Source organism: Pipistrellus hanaki (genome assembly GCF_964339955.1).
Source record: "Pipistrellus hanaki genome assembly, chromosome: 18".
NCBI classification, from domain to species: domain Eukaryota; kingdom Metazoa; phylum Chordata; class Mammalia; order Chiroptera; family Vespertilionidae; genus Pipistrellus; species Pipistrellus hanaki.
Genome location: NC_140520.1, coordinates 10,646,694 through 10,670,797, shown reverse-complemented (window position 1 = coordinate 10,670,797; position 24,104 = coordinate 10,646,694). Strand labels below are relative to the sequence as shown.

Here is a 24,104-nt window from a genome sequence, read left to right as displayed (position 1 = left end):
GGAGCACATGCTTTCCCCACATCCTGCTCACGTCAAAACAAAACCAGCAACTTTTGTCTGGGGTTCTCTCTCCAGGCTGCGGGGCGGGGTGGGGGCCCCCTGATTTTGCTGTTTCACATGGTGAGCGTTAAGGACTGAGGTTGGCCTGCTCACGGAAAGAGGGGAAGGTCAGCATTCTTAGGTGAGCCCCCAAATTAGGTATATTTGATATGTAGTGACTTCTTCGCCAAGCCAGGAATTTAAATAAAACTAGTATCTAGATGTATTCTATCATTGAGTCCCTCCAAAACACTAACTGACTATTGTCATCTCCACGCTATGGAGGAAAACACAGATGTAAGCGTTCGGGAGAGGCCCGAGGGTACCCAGCTTGTGCCCCGCCCGGAAGTGGCTGCAGGGCCCACTGAGGCTGCATGGCCTCCCCGTGGCCCTCACGCCCGGGGCAGGTGGTGCGTCCTGAGCTTAGGTGGCGGCCTTGCTTTGTGTGCGGCGTGAGCGCCTCAGTTTCCATGAGGATGGGCCCGGTGACTCGTCACCACGGTGGCTCTCTGAACCCTGCTCAGATCTTCCTAACGAGCCCCGTCTCCGCCTTCTCCGTAGGTTGGACGTGACAAATATGAGCCTGCGGCCGTCTCGGAGCATGGCAACAAGAAGAAGATGAAGAAGGAGAGGGACATGGATGAGCTGAAGAAAGAAGTGTCTATGGTGAGTGCCTGGGGGAACGTGGCTTTGTTCCCCTGAAGACTAATGGTCTCTTGAGAGTATGATTCCCCCACCCCCAACACACACACCACACACACACACACACCACACACACCACACACACCACACACCCACACACACCACACACACACACACACCACACACACACACACACACACACACAGAGACTTGCTTTATTTTATTTTTTAAATATATTTTTATTGATTTCAGAGAGGGAGGGAGGGAGGGGGACAGAGAGAGAGAGAGAGAAACAATGATGAGAGAGAATCACCAATCGGCTGCCTCCTGCATACCCCACACTGGGGAATCAAGACCGCCACCCGGGTGTGTGCCCTGACTGGGAATCGAGCCGTGACCTCCCGGTTCATAGGTGGACCTGTTATGAGCCATGTCAGCCAGGCGAGGCTTGCTTTATTTTAAAAGCAACGTGGTCGTTGCACTTGTGCAGGTTTTATCGGATTGGAGGGCAGTGAGAACATTTTTCCTTTTCACAGCTATCAGGGCCGCAGGGGTTCCCCAGGCCCAGTAGCATAGCCAGAGGGGCCGTGCTTCTCTGCTCTGGCTACCGGAGCTTCCGGCCGCTTGGGCTGTGGGGCTCCCACAGGTGCAGCCTGTCTCGGACCTGCTGGTCCTCGGGAGGCAGGGGCCGATCTCCCCGCTCCAGGCTGAGGGACCCCCCAGCTCTGTGGTGGCCGAGCTCAGCCCTCCTGCAGGGGGGCCTCTGGGGGAAGCGGGGCTGCTGGCTGTGGGGAGCAGACCAGCCTCTGCGTGAAGAGCCGCCTTGCTTCCGGAGCCCTGACGGGGATGATGCTCTCTGCAAAGCCTTTCTGACGGTCATGCTCACCTGTGTTTGTTTCTGCTTTTCCTTAGGATGACCATAAGCTGAGCCTGGACGAGCTTCATCGCAAATACGGAACAGACTTGAGCCGAGTATGTTCTCCTTTGAAACTTTTTGTTCAAAAATCCTAATTTCCTGTCTCCCCCCCCCCCCCCCGTCACACATCTGACCTTGGGGGCTCTAGGGGGAACATGACAGCCACTGTCGGGGTATCTATTTGGTGACATGCACTGCCTGTGTTTTTTTGTTTTGTTTTTTTCACACGCTTTTTTTAAAAGTGTTCTTCCCCCTGAAACTTTGAAAGTGCGCATTCATTTCCCTCGTTTCACAGTGGGTGAGATCCCGTAAAAGGGAGCACCAGGATTTGAAACTGAATAGCTCCAAAGCCGTGGTCATTCCAGCCTTTTGACTACAAATCTTCCCTTTGCTCTTCTACGTGTGTTAAATCCCAACAATTCAGATTTTTGCGCTTTACCCACTAGCACATTACGGTATGCCAGACCTTGGTCATTTATTTGAAACACACACACCCTTTTATTAAAAAAACAAAAACAAAAACAAAAAAACACACAATTCAGAGAAACCTTTAAATAAAGTAGGTGTTCATCTCCTAGAAATTCTGGGGAATAACTTGCATCCCAGCCATTGTGTAGCCATTGTCTCAGGAAATGATCCCGATGTTCTAAGATGGCGTGCTGGCCCCGGTACCCGGCCTTGACCCTGAGGCCCCGCTGTCTGTCCCCGTTGGGCAGGCCCTGACCACATCCCCTGGGTTATAACTGAAGTTTATTCGGTTCCTGTGAAGTCCGTTCTCTGACCCGAAGTCATTTTAGTCCAACTCTGTGGACCTGGTTCTCTTCCTGTAAAACGGGATCATTGACACCCAGCACGGTGATCGCGGGAACCACACGAGCTGGTTTGGCACGCCGGGGGCAGGGCCCGGCGTGCACCGTGCCCAGAGGCCCGCAGTGGGCTCCGTGCTGCCCCGATCATCACGCCGAGAACGCGAGGCCGAGGAGGGAGGGCCCTACACAGAAAGGGGGAGTTTTCATTTTTCCTTTCTGCTGGATTTCCCTTTCCGCACACGCCCGGGCTAGCTCAGATATCAACGGTAACATGAACCCAGACTGCGTCTTCACACACACATTGGGCAGTCTGATGTCTTTTTCTCTGGCTCTGTGTTTCGATGGTGAGAAAATCGCCATGTTTTCCCCCGTAGTCGAGCCTGTGGCTGCTGTCTACTGTCGGGGGAACTTGGCTTTGAGGCCCCTTTAGAAAGTAGAAGGGACTCCTCTGTGCAATCCTCCCCAGGTGGGGGGTGGGGTGGGGGGTTGTAGCTAACACAGGCGTGTGGGGGGGGGGACACTGTCAGACGGTGGTTTTAATGTCCTCCAGAGAGTAGAGTTCTCTACTTAGCACAAGGCTGTTGACCTAATAGCAGGTGGGATTCCTACAGATTTTTTTTTGTTTATTGAGGGGTGTTTTCCTCCCTGACAAATTCAATAGAAGAAAATTCAAAGCTCTTAATTTGCAAAGCTAAACCAGTTACTGAATCAGTTACCTAAATATATTGTTGGTAAAAAGTGCTGGTTAGCAAAATCTCTTACATCTTAGAAAGAAAGCGTACTGGGCTTGGGTTTGTCCACAGGTCAGTTTTAAAAACCATTTCCGTCCGGACGCCGTGGGTTCCTGGGGAAACGTGGGCTGTTGAGGGGGACCCTCGCCAGGACCTGCCGGGGTCTGTCTTGGCGTGGGGAACGCTTCCTTCCGGACCCTCCATCACGGCTCCCGGGCGGGTGCGGTGCCTCGTCGGGGGCTGGAGCCAGCTGTCTTACCTCCGTCCCTCTGCTCCTCAGGGCCTAAGCACGGCTCGGGCTGCCGAGATCCTGGCCCGCGACGGCCCCAACGCCCTCACCCCCCCTCCCACCACCCCCGAGTGGGTCAAGTTCTGCCGCCAGCTGTTCGGGGGCTTCTCCATGCTGCTGTGGATCGGAGCGATTCTCTGTTTCCTGGCTTACGGCATCCAGGCTGCCACGGAAGAGGAGCCTCAGAATGACAATGTGAGTCCCGCGCTCCAGCACGCTGGGTCTTCACTGCCCGGTGGTGTTCGGCTGCCACCTGCGTCTGGGTGGCCTTTAACGCCAGGGAAGAGCTGCCTTCAGGGGCCCACCCATCGCTCCTCCGACGGGGGTTTCTCTCTCCCTCCCCGGCCCTGGGGAGGCTCCCGCTAGCCGCCCGCTGCCCTGCCTGGTGCTGCCGGGACAGGCGGCCTGTGCGGGTCCAGGTGCCGCTCGCTTAGATGACAGGCCACACTTCTAACCTTGATTGGCACATTACCACACGTGTCCGGAGAGGTTTGCTAGCTGTTTTTTCAAACGTCACAAGTTCCAAGAATATCCTTGGTTTGATAAAAGCAGGACAAACTGTATCAGCACGTTTCCAAAAGTCTATCTGGTTAGTGACCCAGTGACCGTGGGCCTCCATTTGGGACTCTCCTGGCCATGGATTGATATATATATATATAAAATTGATTTTTTAAAGAGAGAGGGATAGAAAGTCAGAAACATCAATGAGAGAGAAATATCAACCAGCTGCCTCCTGCATATCTCCTACTGGGGATGTGCTCACAACCAAGGTACCTGCCCCTGACTAGAATCGAACCCAGGACCTTTCTGTCCCCAGGCCGACGCTCTATCCACTGAGCCAAATCGGTTTCGGCTGGACGTGGATTTTAGAAATAAAAATGAGAAGACCCGAGTGCTCGGTTTCTAAAGCCTCAGTCCCTGTTAGGAATCTGGGTTTCCGTCCATGGGAAGTGTCTGGGTGCTCCCAGTCCTTGGCCCGGAGCCGTGGGCGCTAACCCGCCTGTCCCCTCGCAGCTGTACCTCGGCGTGGTGCTGTCGGCTGTCGTCATCATCACCGGCTGTTTCTCCTACTACCAAGAGGCCAAGAGCTCCAAGATCATGGAATCCTTCAAGAACATGGTCCCGCAGGTACCTGCTCTGTCCCGTCCCCGGGCTGACGGCCCAGGCGTGTGAGCTGGTGTGAGGAGGTCGGGTTTTCTAAGAATTCAGTGACTGTGGGGGCGGGGGATGCTTCACTGCCCCCCGAGTCTGTGCCTGTCTCCCCTCTGGACGGGGAGGGAGAGGACCCGCTCTGAGCTGTGGAGCGACTTTTGTCACTTGGACAGATAAAAAGGTTAGCATTGTCATTAGTGCGAATAAAAATAATATCCATTACACGTTCGGGTGATTAGAATTACAGATCGTAGGGTAGCTTGATTTTTTTATTTTTTTTTATTTTTTTTTTGACACTACCCTCCTTTCGGTGTCATTTTTGTCGGACTTAACGGTGTAAACGTTTCCCCCTCCAAAGCAAGCCCTGGTGATCCGCAACGGTGAGAAAATGAGCATCAACGCGGAGGAGGTGGTGGTCGGGGACCTGGTCGAAGTGAAGGGCGGCGACCGGATCCCGGCTGACCTCAGGATCATCTCTGCCAACGGCTGCAAGGTAGGCCGGCACAGACACACACACACACACACACACACACACACACACACGCTGTGTGGGCATCAGGGGTGCAGCAGCCCGTGGCAAGCCTGTGCCCTCCCAGCACTGACCCCTCTCCTCGCCGGCAGGTGGATAACTCCTCGCTCACCGGCGAGTCGGAGCCCCAGACCCGGTCTCCCGACTTCACCCACGAGAACCCCCTGGAGACCAGGAACATCGCCTTCTTCTCCACCAACTGCGTGGAAGGTAGGCCGTGGGCCCTTGTCTTAGTTGTTAGCGACAAAAAAAAAGAAAAAGAAAAGAAAATCCCAGGCACGGCTTTCTGTTTTCACGTTGCTGGCTCCGTTTCTGGCCACTTCAGTTGAGCGCGGCCGGAGGGGCTCACCGGCTGGCGAGGGAGCCTGCGGCCGCTCCTGCCCTTCCCGCCCCCCTATGGCTGCGCTTCCAGCTCGGCCCTTTGCCAAAGTCTCTGTGGCTTCAGACCCATAGCATAAAGCACTCAAGAGCTGGCCCTTAAAGATGTGTTTCTTCTTTTAAATTTTTTTTTTTTAATATATTTTATTGATTTTTCACAGAGAGGAAGAGAGAGGGATAGAGAGTTAGAAACATCGATGAGAGAGAATCATCGATCAGCTGCCTCTTGCACACCTCCCACTGGGGATGTGCCCGCAACCAAGGTACATGCCCTTGACCGGAATCGAACCCGGGACCTCTCAGTCCGCAGGCCAATGCTCTATCCACTGAGCCAAACCTGTCCCGGCTTCTTTTAAATTTTTAAAAAAGTTGCTTTCAGAGAGGAAGGGAGAGGGAGAGAAATATGGGATCGAGCCCGCAACCCTGGCTGTGCCCTGACTGGGAATCGAGCCCTGACCTCCTGGTTCACAGGTCGGTGTTCAGCCACTGAGCCACGCCGGCTGTGTCCTTAACCATCCAGGCACCTGCACTGTTCCGTGGCTGCTTTGGTAACCTCTGGTGCGATCCCCTCCCCCTACCCTTCCCCAGGCACTGCCCGTGGAATCGTCGTGTACACCGGAGACCGCACCGTCATGGGGAGGATCGCCACGCTGGCCTCGGGGCTGGAAGGCGGCCAGACGCCCATCGCCGCGGAGATCGAGCACTTCATCCAGCTTATCACGGGGGTGGCCGTGTTCCTGGGCGTGTCCTTCTTCATCCTCTCACTGATCCTCGAGTACACCTGGCTGGAGGCCGTCATCTTCCTCATCGGGATCATCGTGGCCAATGTGCCCGAAGGTCTGCTGGCCACCGTCACGGTACGAGGCCGGCGCTCGGGGTCGGGGTGGCTCAGATCCGCTCCCGTGGGTGTGAGGCTCGGCCACACCCCTCCCGGGGGCCGCCCGCCTCGGTTTTATCACCCCTGTGTTGTGTGGAGATTTTCTCCAGAGCCACATGATGGGCATGGGCAGTGGGGGGACCGAGGCGTGTTCCATGTGGATGATAGTGATCCAGAAGCATGAACTCCGTGCTTGTCACGTGTTCCAGAATAGTCTAGCAGAGAAAGGAAACATGGGGTTGAGTGGGGGACCCGAATGTGCCAAATCCCAGCTGTTTTCACTTTCCTTAATGTCTTGCTTATTTGGGGGGAAAGGGGAATCCCCTATACATGGCTCTATTATTATTATTATTATTGTTGTTATTTTAAATATATTTTTTAAGTATATTTTTATAATTCCAGAGAGGAAGGGAGAGAGAGAGAAACATCAGTGATGAGAGAGAATCATTGATCAGCTGCCTCCTGCACACCCCACACTGGGGGTCGAGCCTGTGCATCCCAGCATGTGCTCTGGACCAGAATCGAACCCTCCAGTCCGCAGGCCGATGCTCTATCTGCTGAGCCAAACCAGCGAGGGCTGGAACAAGTACTCTTTGTTCCGACTTCGGAGGGAGGTTGGAGAGCTAACGTTAGACACAGTTCCATGTTAGGGCGCGGCCACCATGTGAGAATTTCCACTGGTGGGGACAGAGGTGACCGGTTCCTGACGCCCCGCAGGTGTGTCTGACCCTCACGGCCAAGCGCATGGCCCGGAAGAACTGCCTGGTGAAGAACCTGGAGGCCGTGGAGACGCTGGGCTCCACCTCCACCATCTGCTCCGACAAGACCGGCACGCTGACGCAGAACCGCATGACCGTGGCCCACATGTGGTTCGACAACCAGATCCACGAGGCTGACACCACGGAGAACCAGAGCGGTGAGGCCCAGGGGTCCACGCTGCTTTTTTTAAAAAAATCACCTTGTCACGAGTCCAGGGTGTAGATTTTTTTTGTTTTTGCACATCATAAGAAAAAATGAATCTGTCCTACGAATATGGTGGGGAAATTCCTAAAGCCTGATTTATCCCACTCTCACGGGATGTAAACAGCGTCAGCCCACTGTCTGCCCGTCTTGACCCCGACAGGTGTTTCCTTCGACAAGTCCTCGGCCACCTGGCTCGCCCTGTCCAGAATCGCCGGCCTGTGTAACCGCGCCGTGTTCCAGGCCAACCAGGAGAACCTGCCCATCCTGAAGGTACGCCCGCCCGCAGAGCCTTTGCCCTCTGGCGGGGCAGCGGGGGGGTGGGTACCACATGGACCACCTGGGAGTGTTGTTCTGATTGATGTATTTCCCAGCATTCCAGAGCTCAGGGCCGTGCTAACGGGATTGTAAGTGCGTGTGTTACCTGAGCTGTGGGTTTAAGGCTGGGACGTTGGCCGATAGCAGGTGGCCTCCGGCCTGTAGGGACAGCTCCTTGTGGGACGCAGGGATGGGCCGGTGATGCTGGGCCGTGTGGCGCCTTTGCTGCCTGTAGACCCTGAAGCACTCCCCGTGCCCCCCGTCCATTGGGAAGAAGCGAATCCACAGTAAAGACCGGCCGAGGGAGGGTGGGCGAGGGGCGAGGCCGTCTTCTGTGCGGGCCTCGGCGATAGAACACCCAGGCGTGCTATTCTGGTGTCTGCGGTTGTCGCCTCACCTGGCGGGCAGCGGGGGCTGCTGGGGCTGTTCTGTAATCGCATTTGCGTGTCCGGGTGCAGGAGGTTCCAGTAAATCCCTTAAGCCCTTTATTTTCTTAAAATAGCCCCGCCGTTTCTCTTATCTCCTTTGTCCTTAGCTGGCTCACTCAGGATGCAGAAATAAGCTCAGCCTCGTGAGGTTTTGGGGGGATGTCCGGGGAAGACAATGTCAGAAAGGGAGGGCTGCACAGGGCCCCTGGGACATGGGGGTCCTGGCCACACCGCGCTGCCCATGGCCACTCTGGGTAGAGGCCCGGTGGCCAGAGAGGTGGCAGCCCATATGGGACGGAGGTGGCTTCTGCTGGGCAGATAGAGGCTCTATTTATTTCTTAAAGGGGACTGTCTTCTCTGCTTCCAAGAAGGAATTCTCTGGGCTTCCAGCACAGGGGCTCGCCAGCAGCAAACCTTCCCTGGCTTAAAAGCCCCAGGAAGGGAGCTGGAGATGCATTTCCCAGCATTCCCAGGGGTCAGGGCCAGGCTAACGGGATTGTGAGTGTGTGTTGGTTTCGGCTGGAACATTGGCCGGTTGTATCCCTGTCGGGGCTGGCCAGCACCTCTCCGTTGGCGTCCATCGGGCCCAGATACCGTCCCACAGCCGTATTCGGAATGCAGAGTCCCCTGCTTCACCCTTGGCGTGGACTGTGTGTTCCCAGGGCCGGGTCCAAGGCGTGTGCTTGCACACTTAGGGCTGTGGGAGCGCTGTGGGCGTGTGCTCTCTCACCAGGTATTTTCAGACTTGTAACCAGAAGTGTGTGTGTCTGGGGACGGTGGTGGCTTTGAGGCTTCAGGGGAGGGAGGTAAAAATAGGCTCGAGTAGGTTGCAAAGGGTGTCCTGCTTTTGCCGAGGGCAGGGGACACCTTCAGACAGCCCTGTGGGCCGGGGACGGGCCTGGTGACCTGTGTCCGAGCTGCTGCTCCCTCCCTGCCCTCTCCCCCTCCGGCCCCGATGCGGGCACACTCCGGGTCACCTTCCCTCGCCCGAGGGGGCGCCTGGGTGCGGCGTTCTCAGGGACCTAACACGTGCCGTCTGTGTCCGCAGCGGGCGGTGGCGGGCGACGCCTCCGAGTCGGCGCTCCTGAAGTGCATCGAGCTGTGCTGCGGGTCCGTGAAGGAGATGAGGGAGCGGTACCCCAAACTCGTCGAGATCCCCTTCAACTCCACCAACAAGTACCAGGTCTGAACCGGGGGGCGGGGCTCAGAGAGGGGAGTGAAGAGAACCGTGGGAGAACTTGTCTCCCGCGGGCGTTTGACGAGGTCAGTGCCTCCTGAAGGGGCGTCACTCACACTGTATGGAAAGCCTTTGCTTTGGATCTTACCGGGGACTCCACACAGAAAACCCTAACGGGTTTGGCTTCCGTGGGATGAGGGACGTGTTTCCTTCAGGGAAATGCTGTCGCCGGTGTGTGACTGTGTCACCGTGCCGGCCTTTTCTGTAGAATTCAGAGTGTGTTCCAGGTGTGAGGCAGGCTAGACGTGAGGGTCTTGTTTTTTTTTTTGCCGAAACGAAGACTGTAACGGGTTAGGGAGCTCTGTGCTCCCCCAGGGAGTGCCTCGCCCTCTCACCTGAGCAACAACCCTTTCTCTCCAGCTGTCCATCCACAAGAACCCCAACACGGCCGAGCCCCGGCACGTGCTGGTGATGAAGGGGGCCCCGGAGCGGATCCTGGACCGCTGCAGCTCCATCCTGCTGCACGGCAAGGAGCAGCCGCTGGACGAGGAGCTGAAGGACGCCTTCCAGAACGCCTACCTGGAGCTGGGCGGCCTGGGCGAGCGCGTGCTGGGTACGTGCGGGGCAGTGAGGCACTCCCTGGCCCCTCTCTCTCTCTCTCTCTCTCTCTCTCTCTCACACACACACACACCCATTGTCGTGGAGACAGGAAGAGCGGGGGGAGGGCCTGTCTGACCTTGGCTCTGTGTCCGTGGCCTGTGAACTCCATGGCATTGCAGTGAACTCCGGGGCCTGTAGGTGAGCCAGCTCCCGGCGGCCGAGGTGGCTGCGAGGCCATAGAGGAACATGGGGTCCAGCCCGTAACGTGGGCGCACGGGGACCTGCTGGCGGGGAGCTGCCTGCTGCCTCTGTCAGCCGCTGCAGGGCAAGATGAAAAGGGCTTTTGCCCGCAGGGGAGTCTGCTCTGGTAGGACGTAGAAATCTGCAGAAATCATTCGTGTCATCTCCCCGTTCCCACAGCTTGGGGACCGTAGACCTGGAGGCCTGGCCCATCTGGCTCCCCTGCGCCCTCTGCAGCGGGAGGCCTGTGTGTGTCTGTCCACCCGGAAGGTCCCTCTGCACTCCAGTCTCTCCACCCGCCTCCCAAGTAGGAGGGTCTCTCCTGTGAGCCCACACGGCCCCATAGGCCCTTTTTGAGTTCACTGTCGCCCTCAGTCACACCGGAAGGAAGGGGACATGTGGTGTGAAGGACTGGTGGTGTGAAGGACTCTATAAACCCCACGGGCAGGCCACCTGCGCTGCATTACCCCCAGCAGCCAGCAGGGCGGCCCACAATGCGCTCAGTGCCCGGTTTGTGTGAACAAATGGTGAGCGGGGCTGTGGAAGCAGAGACACCGTTCCACGACGGGCAGGTCGGGAACCCCGAACCCCGCGCCCAGCCCACACCATCAGCGCCCTCTCCACACCACACAGGGCCTCTGCCTCGGAAGCTGGGCTTTTCTTTCAGAGGCTGTCATTCGTGTGCATTTCACAAACCCTTCATGCTGTCCTAACACCGGGCTTCCACAAACAGCCCCAGCTGGACACGCGGGGGAAGGTGGACGTGCAGGCGTCGCTGTCCCGCCCCGTCCCCAGCCCTCACGGCTCCCTGCCCCTCCCGCAGGCTTCTGCCACCTCCTGCTGCCGGACGAGCAGTTCCCCGAAGGGTTCCAGTTCGACACGGACGAGGTGAACTTCCCCGTGGAAAACCTCTGCTTCGTGGGGCTCATCTCCATGATCGACCCTCCCCGGGCCGCCGTCCCCGACGCCGTGGGCAAGTGTCGGAGCGCTGGGATCAAGGTGGGCCACCCCGCCTCCCGGACACCCCCTCCCCGCACCCCCGGGGCCCGGGGCACCCCCAGGGACCACGTGGCCCCTGGGAGCCACACGGCCAGCTGGTTCTCTCACCTCAGCTGTCCCCCCTCCAACGCGTCCATTCCCCCGCCGAAGAAAACAAATGTGTTAGAGCACTGGTGTAGACGGATGAGGGATTTTTTTCTTAGAAACCCTTTTTGGGGAAAGACACGTAAGCCAGTTAAAAAGAGCAGAAGACTTGCTTAGGTTTTGAGTTTTTTAAATATTTGATTCTAAATATGCCTCGTACAGGAAATGGCGTGTTTTCTGTGCTTCTCACTAATAGGGTTTTAATGAATGTTTGGAGTCTTTGTTTTAAAAAAAAAAAAAAAATATGTTTTATTGAGTTTTTACAGAGAGGAAGAGGGAAAGAGAGTTAGAAACATTGATGAGAGAGAAACATCGATCAGCTGCCTCCTGCACACTTACCTACTGGGGGATGTGTCCACAACCAAGGTACATGCCCTTGACCAGAATCGAACCTGGGACCCTCGGGTCTGCAGGCCGACACTCTGTCCACTGAGCCAAACCGGTTAGGACTGGAGTCTTCTTTCTCCACAGCCGGGGGTTTTTGTGGGGAAGCTTTTCATTCCCGTGATCCGAAAATACTTCCCTGAACCACTCTGAGAAGTGTTCCCTGTCGCTGATCACAGCCTCCTGCGTGCATTCCTCTCCGTGTCGCCCTTGGGTGGGGGAGAGGAGCAGCAAGTTGACGTTTTTGTCCCGTGTCGCTTCCCCCCCCACGTTGGGTCCCTCTGGGGATGGCGGTGGCACCTCGCCCTGCGGTCCCACCCGCACCGCAGTCTGGCATCCTTTTCCGGCTTGGGTAAATCTGAGAGTTTCATCTCACTGAGTAAACGGAAGAACAGACATTGTGTATCCTGGGCGATGGGCACCGAGATAAAACCTGGGTGTTGCCTCCTGTGTTTCCCTCGGTGAACACTCAGAATCGCCAGCATTCCTCTCCTCGGGGCGTGCCAGGCTGACCGTCCCTCCGAGCGCGTCCTCCTGCGCCGGGAGGCCTCGGGGTGGTGCTTGCCTCGCCGAGGCGCCCGCTGACCGCCCTGCCCTCCCTGTTCCTTTCACAGGTCATCATGGTCACCGGGGACCATCCCATCACCGCCAAAGCCATCGCCAAAGGCGTGGGCATCATCTCCGAGGGCAACGAGACCGTGGAGGACATTGCCGCCCGCCTCAACATCCCCGTGAGCCAGGTGAACCCCAGGTGAGCGGCGGCGGCCTCGAGCGTGCGGGCGGCGGGGTTTCCTTCCGGGTCACCGCTGGGGAGGGAATGGCCAAACAGTGACCCTCGCCGGCCGTCATGGCCAGCTCGGGGGTGCTCACTGTCCTGAGGGTAATGTGGTTGGGTGGGTGCTGGCCCCTCATGGCAGGGCAAGGACCAGGGTGTAGTCACACCACTGACCCCTGGGCAGTACTACCTAGCACCTCGTCGGTTTCCAGTGCCACAAAACAGGGAACACACACACACACAGTTGCCCAGGTAGTTCAGGGCAAAAGGGAAAATTTTGGCAAAAGGAAAAACAGAAATAGGTTTATTTTTCATGTTTTAAGGCTTAGGGCCCCTCTTTGGGGATTAGGGGTAGGGTCCTCTCTCCTGGGTTCCTGTCTAAAACTCAGCATCCGATCTCGCCGTGTATTTCACGGGGAAAGGGAGGTGACAGGCCTGCCCTGGGGGGGTGACGGAGTGACGTACGAGGTGCTGTGCGGACAGGAGCTTCCAAGGGACGGGACGTTCCCCGGCTCGGCGCCGCTCAGAGTGTCCTGCCTGGGAAGGGACGGTGACCTTTCCCCCGGTTCCGACCCCAGGGACGCCAAGGCCTGCGTGGTGCACGGCACCGACCTGAAGGACATGACCTCCGAGCAGCTGGATGACATCCTCAAGTACCACACGGAAATCGTGTTCGCCAGGACCTCCCCGCAGCAGAAGCTCATCATCGTGGAGGGCTGCCAGCGGCAGGTCAGGGCGCGGCTGGGACACAGACACACATACACACACACGCACACACGCACGGACATGCGTGCGCACATGCACATGCGCGCACGCACACACACACACACACACACACACACACACACACGGCCCTGCTCTCCTCGGACTCGGTGCCCCGTCCCAGGGCGAGGCTCAGGGCAAGGGCAGCGTGATAGCGGTTTAGTGGTGACATGCACTTCCCTGCAGAGTGGCCAGGCTCCTGTCCACGCCGGCCGGAGGGGCCAGGAGGCATGACCTTGAGAAGGGGGCGGGGGGGGGGGGTGTAAAAGAACAGGGGTTCCCCAAGTGCCACTCACCGAGTCCTGGCTGGTGGCCCTCGCTGAGGAGGGCGAGGGGTTGGCTGCCACTCCGGCTCGGTGGCCTGGCAGCAGGTGTGTGGGTCTGAGACTGCTCCTCCTCCTGCCAGGGCGCCATCGTGGCTGTGACCGGTGATGGTGTCAACGACTCCCCCGCTCTGAAGAAGGCGGATATCGGGGTTGCCATGGGGATCGCCGGCTCGGACGTGTCGAAGCAGGCTGCCGACATGATTCTCCTGGACGACAACTTTGCCTCCATCGTGACCGGAGTGGAGGAAGGTGAGGGCCACGTGCGAACAGGACGGTCCGCCACCCCCGCGGCCCCACACTCCCCGTCGGGGGCCATGGCTGCACATGGACGGCGTGGGCGTGGGGAGCGCGCAGTCCACGCTGTCAGCGAGACGGTGAAAACCCTGCCTTCCCAGGTCGCCTCATCTTTGACAACTTGAAGAAATCCATTGCCTACACCCTGACCAGTAACATTCCAGAGATCACCCCCTTCCTGATATTTATTATCGCCAACATTCCGCTGCCGCTGGGCACCGTCACCATCCTCTGCATCGACCTGGGCACGGACATGGTGAGTGTGCGGCCGCGTCCACACACAGCCTAGCCCAGGCACACTTACTAAGTCCACAGAGCCAAGTACCAACAATCCAACCACTGACGTTTCTTTTGAGAGCCACATTTTTTAAACTTAAATTTCTTCTAATGCCGCTTCTTCAAAACAGGCTCGCCCAGGCCGTGGTATTTTGTGGAAGAGCCACACTCAAGGGGCCAAAGAGCCGCATGTGGCTCACCAGCCACAATTTGCCAACCACGGGCCTAGGGTTAGGGGGGCGGCACCTGTCCTTCCTGGGCCCACGTGACCACCATGAGGAAAAGAACTTGGGGAGCAATTTCCAGCATCAGGGACTCCATGTTGAGCTTCAGGGCATAACTGTCGACACCTACTGATCAGACAGGAGTCCTGTCTTTTGTATAACTTTGCTGCTTTATTTTTACGGGGAGGGGGAGGTCCGGGGACTATAATATTTCCTGGTGTGAAAAGTGATTTTTAAAGCGGGGGGTGAAGCAGGGATTTTATTAGAAAAGGTGTCTGATGCCTGGAACCCCTTCCTCCCCAGGTCCCCGCCATCTCCCTGGCCTACGAGCAGGCGGAGAGCGACATCATGAAGAGACAGCCCCGAAACCCCAAGACGGACAAGCTGGTGAACGAGCGGCTCATCAGCATGGCCTACGGGCAGATCGGTGAGCACCCGGCCAGCAGGGAGCGGTGGTGCTGCCTCAGGGCCAGGATCACCGTGCCCTTGGGGAGGGGGTAAAGTCCTCCACGGGAGGGGCTGCCCCTTTGGTGTTGGACGCGGGCCCGGCCCGGGCACTGCCTGCATCACCTCCAGGGGGGCTTTGCCCGGGATACGCTGTGTCATCACTGACCTGGCCAGAGGGTGGGCTTTGCAGTTACCTGGTTTAAAGGCTCGGCTGGCAGGTCACCACCCAATGGGCTTGGTTTCTGTTCCTCCTGCGGAGTGTGGCCGGCTCATAGGGCTCTGGGGGGCGGGCAGTGAAAAGGGCTTGGATGTAAACCAGCGGTTCTCAGCCTATGGGTCTAACGATCCTTTCGCAGGGATTGCCTAAGACCATCGGAAAACTCAGATGTTTACATTACAATGCATTCACAGCAGCAAAGTTACAGTTATGAAGTAGCAATGAAAATAATGCTATGGTTGGGGGTCACCACCACGTGAGGAGCTGTATTAAAGGGCCGTGGCATTAGGGAGGCTGAGAACCACTGGTCTAAACACTCTGCCTTGTCATCACCGAGGGAACCCCGTTCTGGCTCGGGCGGCCTCGCCGTGGGCACGCGGGGAAATGGGACAGAGGAACGTAACAGCCGCTGACGGCAAAGGAACTGGCTGGTAGCCCGTCCGGCTCCGCCAGGAATACCTAGTTCTGAGCAGAAGGAAGACTAGGTCCAGGGTGTGGGGGTGACATTCTGTGCTGAGGAGCTTGGGGGTGGGGGGGAGAAGGACAGGGTCAGAAAGTGCCACATGCATTACTTCCGAGGTGGCCTCAAAAGGCACCGGGCACAGATGCTGAGGGAGGGATGGGGGGAAAGTCTGTTTCTCAGGCTGAAAAGTAGGGACGCCCTTCTCAAGGTCACACCCTGCATGAGACTGATGCCCGAGGAGCAGAGGGGTGTTGAGAGCAGGGCCCTCCTGTCTTACCCTTCTGAGTTCTAAGGCACTGGGTGTGTGCCCCTGGGTCCTGTCCCCTGGTCTTCACCGGTGAGGGAGCAGGCAGCACTGCTGAGTCTCATCCACCAGAGCTCCCCCCCCCCCCCCGCCCGAGTACCCCCAGGCCTGCCACCCGGGGGAGGAAGCGGGTGCAGACAACCTGTCCCGGGCTCTGGCACGAAGGCCGTCTTCCCTCCTCAGGTATGATCCAGGCCCTGGGCGGCTTCTTCACGTACTTTGTGATCCTGGCCGAGAACGGCTTCCTCCCCATCAACCTCCTGGGCATCCGTGTGGACTGGGACGACCGCTGGGTCAACGACGTGGAGGACAGCTACGGGCAGCAGTGGGTGAGTGCGGCTCCGGCCGGGCCCAGGCCCCAGGGGACGGCGGCCGCGGCCCTCGCCCTCGCCCTCGCCCTCGCCCTCGCCATCGCCGTGCTGAGCCCCCGCCCGTGCCTTGCAGACCTACGAGCAGAGGAAGATCGTGGAGTTCACCTGCCACACGGCCTTCTTCGTCAGCATCGTGGTGGTGCAGTGGGCCGACCTGGTCATCTGCAAGACCCGGCGGAACTCCGTCTTCCAGCAGGGCATGAAGTGAGTGTGGTCCGGGCCCTCGGCACCGGGCGGGTCCCCGGGATCCAGCTTGGGGAGCAAAGTGGGGTGTCCTACACTTTTTTCCCCCATGGACCTCCGGTTCCTACGTGCGACCCATACCTGAAGGACTGATACGCCTTTTAACACTTCACATTGGAGCAGAGGTTCTCAGCCTTCCTTCATGCCGCGACCCTTCAGTACAGCTTCTCATGCTGTGGTGACCCCAACCATGAAATCATTCTCATTGCTACTTCATTACTGTTATTTTGCTATTGTTATGAATCGTCATTGTAAATATCTGTGTTTTCTTATGGTCTTAGGTGACCCTGCTAGCGGTTCTCAACCTGTGGGTCGGGACCCCTTTCACAGGGGTCGCCCGAGATCATCGGAAAACACAGATACTTACATGACGATTCATAACAGTAGCAATGGAAATACTTTTATGGCGGGGGGTCGCCACAGTGTGAGGAACTGTAGTAGAGGGCCGCTGCTCTAGAAGATAAACGAGTGTCTGCCTTGCTAAGCACTCACCCCCCCCCTTGATTTTAGGAACAAGATCCTGATATTCGGCCTCTTTGAGGAGACGGCCCTCGCTGCTTTCCTTTCCTACTGCCCCGGGATGGGAGTCGCCCTGAGAATGTATCCCCTCAAGTAAGTCCCCGTCCGCCGCTCACAGAGGGAAGTGGTGCGTGTGGCTGTGCCCTCGGACACAGCCGTCGCTCTCACCCGAGGCCTGTGGGTGGTGAGCGCAGGGACTCCTGGGAGGAGAACTTGGGAAAGGCTGGCGGAGCAGCGAACCCAGAAACTCCCTGGTCTCCCGGGTCAGGAGGGACCAAGCCGTCAGGAGGGCCAGCTAGAGTATCCTGGAGTTTGGGGATCCAGATTCAGTGACTTGCTTACCTCGTCACTGTGTGCCCCGTCCTGAGCCCTGCTTTTGTGGGCCCCTGAATCCCCTGCTCTCAGAGGAGAGAGGCTGGAGCTGCCGGGCAGCAGCCCCTCGCTCTAATAATGCCAGAATGGGCAGCGGTGAGCAGAGGAACCACCGCCAAACAGCCTGGCCTTAAAGCGGAGCGTTCACACCTGATGCTCACCACACCCTCCCGTCGCTCTGGGAAGCACTGAGTGTGCAGTGGTGCCTGCAAACCCGTGGGGCTTATGCCGCTGCCCCTTGTTCAATGCACGGAGCCACAGCATGGAGGGCCCTACAGTGCAGCCTGGACTTTAGGCATCGGCCTCCCGCTCAGCTCGGCCAGCCCGTGCCACCCCCTCCTCGGGGACGCCCGGTGGGTGTGTGCGGGTGTCTGCTGGCACACGGGAAGCCAGGGCCTGGCTCATTGTGGTCCCAGCCTGTCTTCCTCCCCCACCTGGCTGATGGGTAAATCCCCACACTTCCTCTGCCTGCGGCTCCAACTGGTCCCTCCCAGCTGGTCTCCCTCGTGTGTGCCCGTGGCACCTCGTCTGCGGCTCTTTGTCATTTCTGCTCTGCTAGGTTCTAATCTTCAGGCCTGGGCCACACTGTTCTGTTTAACTTTGTGTCCCCAGCACACAGGTGGCCTACCACAGGGGCAGGCATGTCCCCGTGGATAGAATAGCATCCCGGGCCGCTGTTTACCAAGGGGAGGTTAGGAGAGGGAGCTCCGAAAGGCTCCCTCTAAATGGGGTGGGCTCTCGGGACACCTCGCTCTGACTAGGGGTTTGTTCCTGACACTCGACCCAGTGTGGAAGGCGAATTAATCACCCTGGTGCCCGAGCCCAGTGAGGACCCCCGCCTGGCACAGCCTTGCCCGCACACTGACTGTGGGAATCTGGTCAGGAAGACAGCGTGGCCTCCACAGGGGACCGCTCAGGGCTTACCACCACCCCCCCACCCCCCCCCCCCCGACCTGTGAGGGCGCAGCTCGTTCCTTCCCCAGGCCTGGCACTCAGTGTCCCACAGCTCACCCTCAGACCAAACTCAGGGGGTGGTGCGTGAGCCGGTGGTGACCCTCGCTGGCAGTTCTTTGTCTTCAAGAGACATCACTCCCTAAACACTTGGCCAAGGGAGGAGAATGTCCTGTCCACAAAGAAATCCAAACCTGCCTTGTACCCCGATTCTCACGAGAACCACGCCGAGGCTGGCTGGCTGGGGCTCCTTCCGCCTTCCCCGGGCGCAGAGCGGCAGCCTGGCGTCTCAGGCCCGGGGTGTGTGCTGTGTCAGTGGTGTCAGGCTCGCTGTGTGTTCTGTGTCAATGGTGTCCGCCTCTTATTTCAGACCTACCTGGTGGTTCTGTGCCTTCCCGTACTCCCTCCTCATCTTCGTGTACGACGAAGTCCGAAAGCTCATCATCCGGCGAAGCCCTGGAGGTAAAGGAGAGGCATCGTTAGTGTTGGGGGGGACTAAGGGGGCGGGGCTATGGTCTGCAAGCTTTTGTTCTGTTTCCTGTGCCTTGTCTGGGCCCGGCCTGCTTGGCCGGGGCCCTCAGACCAGCTGAAAGCTGGCTCTGAGGACAGTCCCATCCTCAGGATCGAACCTCGGGGTGTTAACCCACACAGTGCCAGGCGAACGCCATCTGGAGCCTAACGTGCCTTTCCCCCTCCCTCTCCCGGCAGGCTGGGTGGAGAAGGAGAGCTACTACTAGCACCCGTCCTGCACGCCGTGAGCATCGTGCCGCCCGCACCCTCACCCACCCTTTTGTGTACTTCAGTCTCGGAACTCAGAACTCCACCCTGGTAGGAAGCACTGAAGCATGGGGGAAGGAGCCGTCCCGGAATGAAGCATGTAGCTCTAGGGGGGGAGGGGGGGGGCTGCCTGACAAACATCCGTCTGTGGGAATGACCGCGGGGAAGGTTTTTATGTGCCTTTTTGTTTTTGTAAAAAGGAAATCATGGAAAGACCGAAAGAATACATTTTATATCTGGATTTTTACAAATAAAGATGGCTATTATAATGGAACTGTGTCTCCTGCCCTCCTCACTTGTGCGCACCTGGTGTGTGTGTGTGTGTGCTTGTGCATCACTCTAATACTTAGCGCAGCAAACCCAGAGCCAGGGGCCAGCAGCTATAAGCTCGGGGGGTGAAGTCACCCCCAGAGGGAACTTCGGGCTGCAGGACCTGAGCGCCCCACCCCACTGTGCTGGGGCTCCCTCTGGTGCGGCCGGAGCTCCCCCGGGGCCCTCACAGCCGTGCACCTCCCAGGAGGGGTTTCCAGGTGCTCAGCGTGATCAGCAGCAGAGGAGGCCCTCTCCTCCCCACCCCCCTTTCCTCTCCCTCAGGTCCCCGCAGGGTCTGGACCAACATTTGTCCGAGGAGCAGAAACCTCGCCTCCCAGCCCCGTGCTCCTCACACAGCCCGCCCCTTCCACCAGCTGTCCTCGCTCCTCAGCTCAGAGGGCAGGTATAAAGGGGAGAGCACCGTTTATTTCAGGAGCGAGCTGAGAACACCTGCTCTCAAAGAGCGTATGTGATGGCCCCTCTGCCTCCGCTGGGCACTCCGTCCGGGGTGCTGTGCCTGCCCACGCCCCCGCCCGCCCTGGCTCCTAGCAGGTCCACGTCCTCGCCTCGCACCAAGGGGAAGGGGAGATACACGGTCTGCCAGGTGATCCGAGAGGGTTCAGGTGTTTGTTTTCTCTCAGAAAAGCTGTGATTCCTTGCTCGTGGCTCTTGGGGGATCACCTGGCAGATCTTGGGGGCTGGTCCTTCTGGCTGACGGAGGGGAGGGGCACGGGAGTTCCCACATGCTGGCGGCCACTGTCCCCCCGCCTGTTTCACGGATCCATGACTCCTAGCCTGACCCACCAGCTCCCTCGTCTCCGGCACCTGCTTCCAGGATGATCTCCGCAGGTGGAGGCAGATCCTCCTTAGAAACAGCTGCTTTGTTCAGCCCCACGGGAGGAGACTAGGCTGAGGCACCCGCGGAGACCTCAGGGTCAGAGGCGGAGGGACAGGCGTCACGGGTCCTCGCGGAGGACGGGGTGAGGCCACCCCCTGCGCTCAGACTGCGGGGCCTTGTCATGTTTGCTGCGTGTCCCCTCACCGCCGCCGCCCACGCCTGCTCTCTGGCACCCCTGTGGGCTGATGGGTGAACACGTTCCTGAGACGAAGGCCCCGGTGCCGCCTCAGGAGAGTGTGAAGCAGCCTGAGACCACGGGCTCTGGAGGTGGCCCAGAGGGCCCCCCAGACACCCCTCAGGAGCCCCAGAGTCCCAGGAACACCCAGAGGGAGGGCAGAGGAAGGCTCGGAACTCCGACAAGGATCCCCTGAATAAACGCTCTCTAGCCAAACATTCCACCCAGAGAAAGCAGATAAGCCTTGGGTAAAACCGGCACCAAAACCAGGCCCCCCAACTGGCCCATCTCCCAAGCTTCCCAAAGGCAGCGAGAGTGAGTCCTCGGCCTGTTTCTGCACGTCCGCACCCTCTCACTTGGGCCCCGTCTATAGCGGCGAGAGGTCACTCTAGCGCCACCAGCTCCTGAGGACTGGCCAGGCCACTGTCCACCCTGCAGAGGGGCTACTGGAGCCGCTGACTGCCCTCCAGTGCCCTCCTGACACTGGCCACATGCCCCTCTGCCCCCCTCCACCGCCGAGCTCGAGGCAGGCCCCCGGCCTCTGTCCAGCTCCTTGCTCTCACGGACAAGCTCCTGACAACAGCCGCCATGGCTGCCCCCTGCGTGCTCCCCTCCTCCCCGTGCACCGGCCTCTGAAGCGTCCTGGGCGAGGACACGCTGACCTGCCAGCCCCCGCGGGGCCTGTGTGCCTCCTCCACATGCTTTCCGAAACCAGGCGCCTCATCACTGTCATCCCCTCTGCCCACTCCTCCACCTTCCCCCCCCTCCTGCTCCCCCTGGGGCTTCCAACACGTTTCCACCTCCAACCCTGTCACCTGAGCCCCGGGCCCGCACGTCCAGGGCCTGGGGGACCCCGGTGTTAGTGCGAAAAGAGCATAGCCTCATGGCAGACCTGAGCTGGAGGTCCCTCAGAGTGAACTTGCTCTAGGCCAGGGGTGGGGAACCCGTTTTCTGCCATGGGCCTTTTGGGTATTTATAACATCGTGCGTGTGAGGGCCATTTGAAATGATCAGCTTACGAATTAGCCTGCTGTGGGTGGTCAATCATTTAACTCCCTCAGCCCGAAGGCCTGGGCTGATTCCCTGGGCCGTCTCTAGGGTCTCCAGCCCTTTTAATCCTCAGGGATTTGTTCCCCACCCCTGCTCCAGGCAATGACCTCCATCGCCTCCCTGTCAGAGACCTGGAGGGCATGTGAGGCTTCTCTCGCCCCTGCCTGGCTGGGGCCCCTCCGGTCGGTGGCTGGTGATTCCAACGTGGTAGCCGAGCACACTGGCCTGTGGCTAACGGCCTACACACAGACAGGCCCTAGCAGTGGACTCAGAGTGCAGCCTCTGCTTCCTTTTCTCGGGAATCCGAGTGACTGTCAGGGCTGTTAAAGGCTTGGGCGAGAGCGTGTGTGAAGGGTAAAGAGTGGCCATTGCTCCGTGAATCCTGAACATGGCCGACCGGGCAGCGTCCTTTCTGCCCTCTAAATCCAAGGGGTTCGCACAGCTCTTGATCATGACCAGCATCACCCAGCGCCTGTTAGAAAGGCACATTCTGACTCAGTCCGACCGAATCAGAAGCGGGTGGGACCCCGCAACCTGATAAGCCTGCCAGGTGATCGACACGTGCAAATCTGGGCACCACGGCTCTCCCCCAGCTCCCGAGCTCCACCTGGCCACCTCCTCACCCTCCGTGCCTTCACCCCAGCCCAGCCCATCTGCTCGGCATTCACACACACAGCTGGGAGCCTCCTGCGTTCCCCTGGGATTCACCCTTCCTGCCTGCCACCGTGTGCCGGCTGCATTCTCCCAGCTGACCGCGGGCCCTTCCGGAGACCGGGCAGGCCGGCCCTCGGGCGTGTCTGGGCTCGGTCTGACTGACTGAGGCCAGGGGACCAACCGTAAACTGGCTCCAGTGACGGTCCCATCCTCAGAATCGAACCTCACCGTGTTAGGCTGTCGCACGCCTGACGGTGGCCCTTTGGCCTCTTGATCGGTGTGTCCCCTGGATTCCTGAGCAGAGACCGGGCCATGCCCTCCCCAACAGCTGGCAGTCAGTGCTTCTGAATCAACAAAAGCTCATCACCACACTTTGCTGTTGCCCAAGCAGCCGTATGCTAACATTGCCCCCACCTGTGTCTGCTTTTTTTTTTTTTTTTTTTTTTATTTTATTGATTTTTTTACAGAGAGGAAGAGAGAGGGTTAGAGAGTTAGAAACATCGATGAGAGAGAATCATCGATCAGCTGCCTCTTGCACACCCCCTACTGCGGATATGCCCGCAACCAAGGTACATGCCCCTGACCAGAATTGAACCTGGGACCTTTCAGTCCACAGGCCGACGCTCTATCCACTGAGCCAAACCGGTTTCGGCAGTGTCTGCTTTTTGAATCAAGGAAATCTGTGGCCAGGCTAACAGTCTATAAGTTAGAGTCAGTCTCTCTCTCTCTTTCTCTCTCTCTTGACTTTGAAGTTGAAGTTGAAAATGAGCGTGTATTGAGAAGGGGTCACTCATGGCATTAGGATGGCAGGTGATGGTGGAAGGTAAAGAAGATGAGATCTACAAAGAGACAGACATCCCCAGAGACCTGGTCCCTGGACCTGCCTGGGTTCCAGAGCCTTGGCACCCCTGTGCTGGGCCCAGGTGGTCTCACGGGAAACCCTCCCCAGCTACCGCTTTGTCGGGACTATTGACAGCTGATTCGTGCTCTACTTCCTCGCGGAGCTCACAATTCTGTTACTCAGTGATGTGATTAACGGAATACCCGCTTTCCCAGCTAACCTAAGCTCCATGAGGTCTGGCCGCCTATCTGTCCTTTTCCATTTTATCCCCGGCGCTCAGCTCACTACTTTAAAGAGAGAAGCCAGCAGTCAGCGGCCACTGCTTCCCATTTAAAGAGAAGGGTGGCCATTCAGTTAGTTAAAGCTGGTGACGTGGGAAGATCAGAACTCACAGCCTCCCATGGACCCTGAATCTACAGCCACATTTGGAACTGTTTCCTCTGGGAAAAACCTAAAAGCTAACTGAGCAACTCCTATACATACACCTGGCAAATGGGGGGTGGAGAGTGGGATAGGAAAGGCTAGGACGCAATTTTGTCATAGACCCACCAGGCATGGCGACCCACATCTCTGAGCTCCCTAAGAAGCGAAGGGTTTGAGCCCCACATTGGTACCCCAACTTAAAACCTGCCCCAGAGAGATGAGCTCCCAAAACCTCTAGCTTTAGAGGTGGTGTTAGAAGAAGTTTAAGTTTAAAAAATTTGGCTCTCAAAAGAAATTTCAATTGTCCTGTTGATATTTGGCTCTGTTGACTAATAAGTTTGCCGACCGCTGTCTTAGGGCATCGGCCCATGGGGCAGGCACCTGGGGCTGCTGGGTGCTCTCCCAAGGGGGACTTGCACACACACCTGTGCTTAGCTTTTGTCTGGGGTCCAGGGCACACCCCTTGGCCAAGTGCACGTTGGACATTCTCCAGAACGGATCACATTAGCCCATAAAGCAGGCCTTAATTTAAGAAGATTTGATATCCTATCAAGCATCTTTCCTGACCACGATGATGTGAAACTGGAAATCAATCACAAGAAGAAAATTGGGAAATAAACAAATACATGCAGATTACACAGCATGCTACTGAGCAACCCATGGGACAAAGCAGAAACCAAAAGAGGGATTTAAAAAATACCTGAGACAGATGACAATGGACATACACATACCAAAACTAACAGATGCAGCAAAAGCAGCTCTAAAAAGGAAGTTAACAGCCACCACTATATCAGGAAACAAGAAAAATCTCAAATAAGC

The 24,104-nt window shown here is 57.9% G+C and overlaps 1 protein-coding gene across 1 annotated transcript in view; it reads left to right on the top strand.

Annotated features, from left to right (window-relative positions):
- The window catches only part of ATP1A1 (ATPase Na+/K+ transporting subunit alpha 1), a 28,637-nt gene extending 9,430 nt beyond the window's left edge, over window positions 1-19,207 (top strand). Inside the window, exons 2-23 of the mRNA XM_084866954.1 lie at window positions 601-705; window positions 1,594-1,653; window positions 3,418-3,621; window positions 4,441-4,554; window positions 4,937-5,071; window positions 5,200-5,317; window positions 6,074-6,342; window positions 7,080-7,278; window positions 7,486-7,595; window positions 9,117-9,251; window positions 9,666-9,858; window positions 10,909-11,084; window positions 12,227-12,363; window positions 12,966-13,116; window positions 13,556-13,724; window positions 13,871-14,025; window positions 14,573-14,696; window positions 15,884-16,029; window positions 16,145-16,275; window positions 16,825-16,926; window positions 18,527-18,618; window positions 18,865-19,207. Coding sequence (XP_084723080.1) covers window positions 601-705; window positions 1,594-1,653; window positions 3,418-3,621; window positions 4,441-4,554; window positions 4,937-5,071; window positions 5,200-5,317; window positions 6,074-6,342; window positions 7,080-7,278; window positions 7,486-7,595; window positions 9,117-9,251; window positions 9,666-9,858; window positions 10,909-11,084; window positions 12,227-12,363; window positions 12,966-13,116; window positions 13,556-13,724; window positions 13,871-14,025; window positions 14,573-14,696; window positions 15,884-16,029; window positions 16,145-16,275; window positions 16,825-16,926; window positions 18,527-18,618; window positions 18,865-18,893 — 3,054 coding nt within the window. The 3' untranslated portion in view covers window positions 18,894-19,207. The remainder of the gene's footprint in view (window positions 1-600; window positions 706-1,593; window positions 1,654-3,417; window positions 3,622-4,440; window positions 4,555-4,936; window positions 5,072-5,199; window positions 5,318-6,073; window positions 6,343-7,079; window positions 7,279-7,485; window positions 7,596-9,116; window positions 9,252-9,665; window positions 9,859-10,908; window positions 11,085-12,226; window positions 12,364-12,965; window positions 13,117-13,555; window positions 13,725-13,870; window positions 14,026-14,572; window positions 14,697-15,883; window positions 16,030-16,144; window positions 16,276-16,824; window positions 16,927-18,526; window positions 18,619-18,864) is intronic.
- The last annotated feature ends 4,897 nt before the right edge of the window (window positions 19,208-24,104 follow it).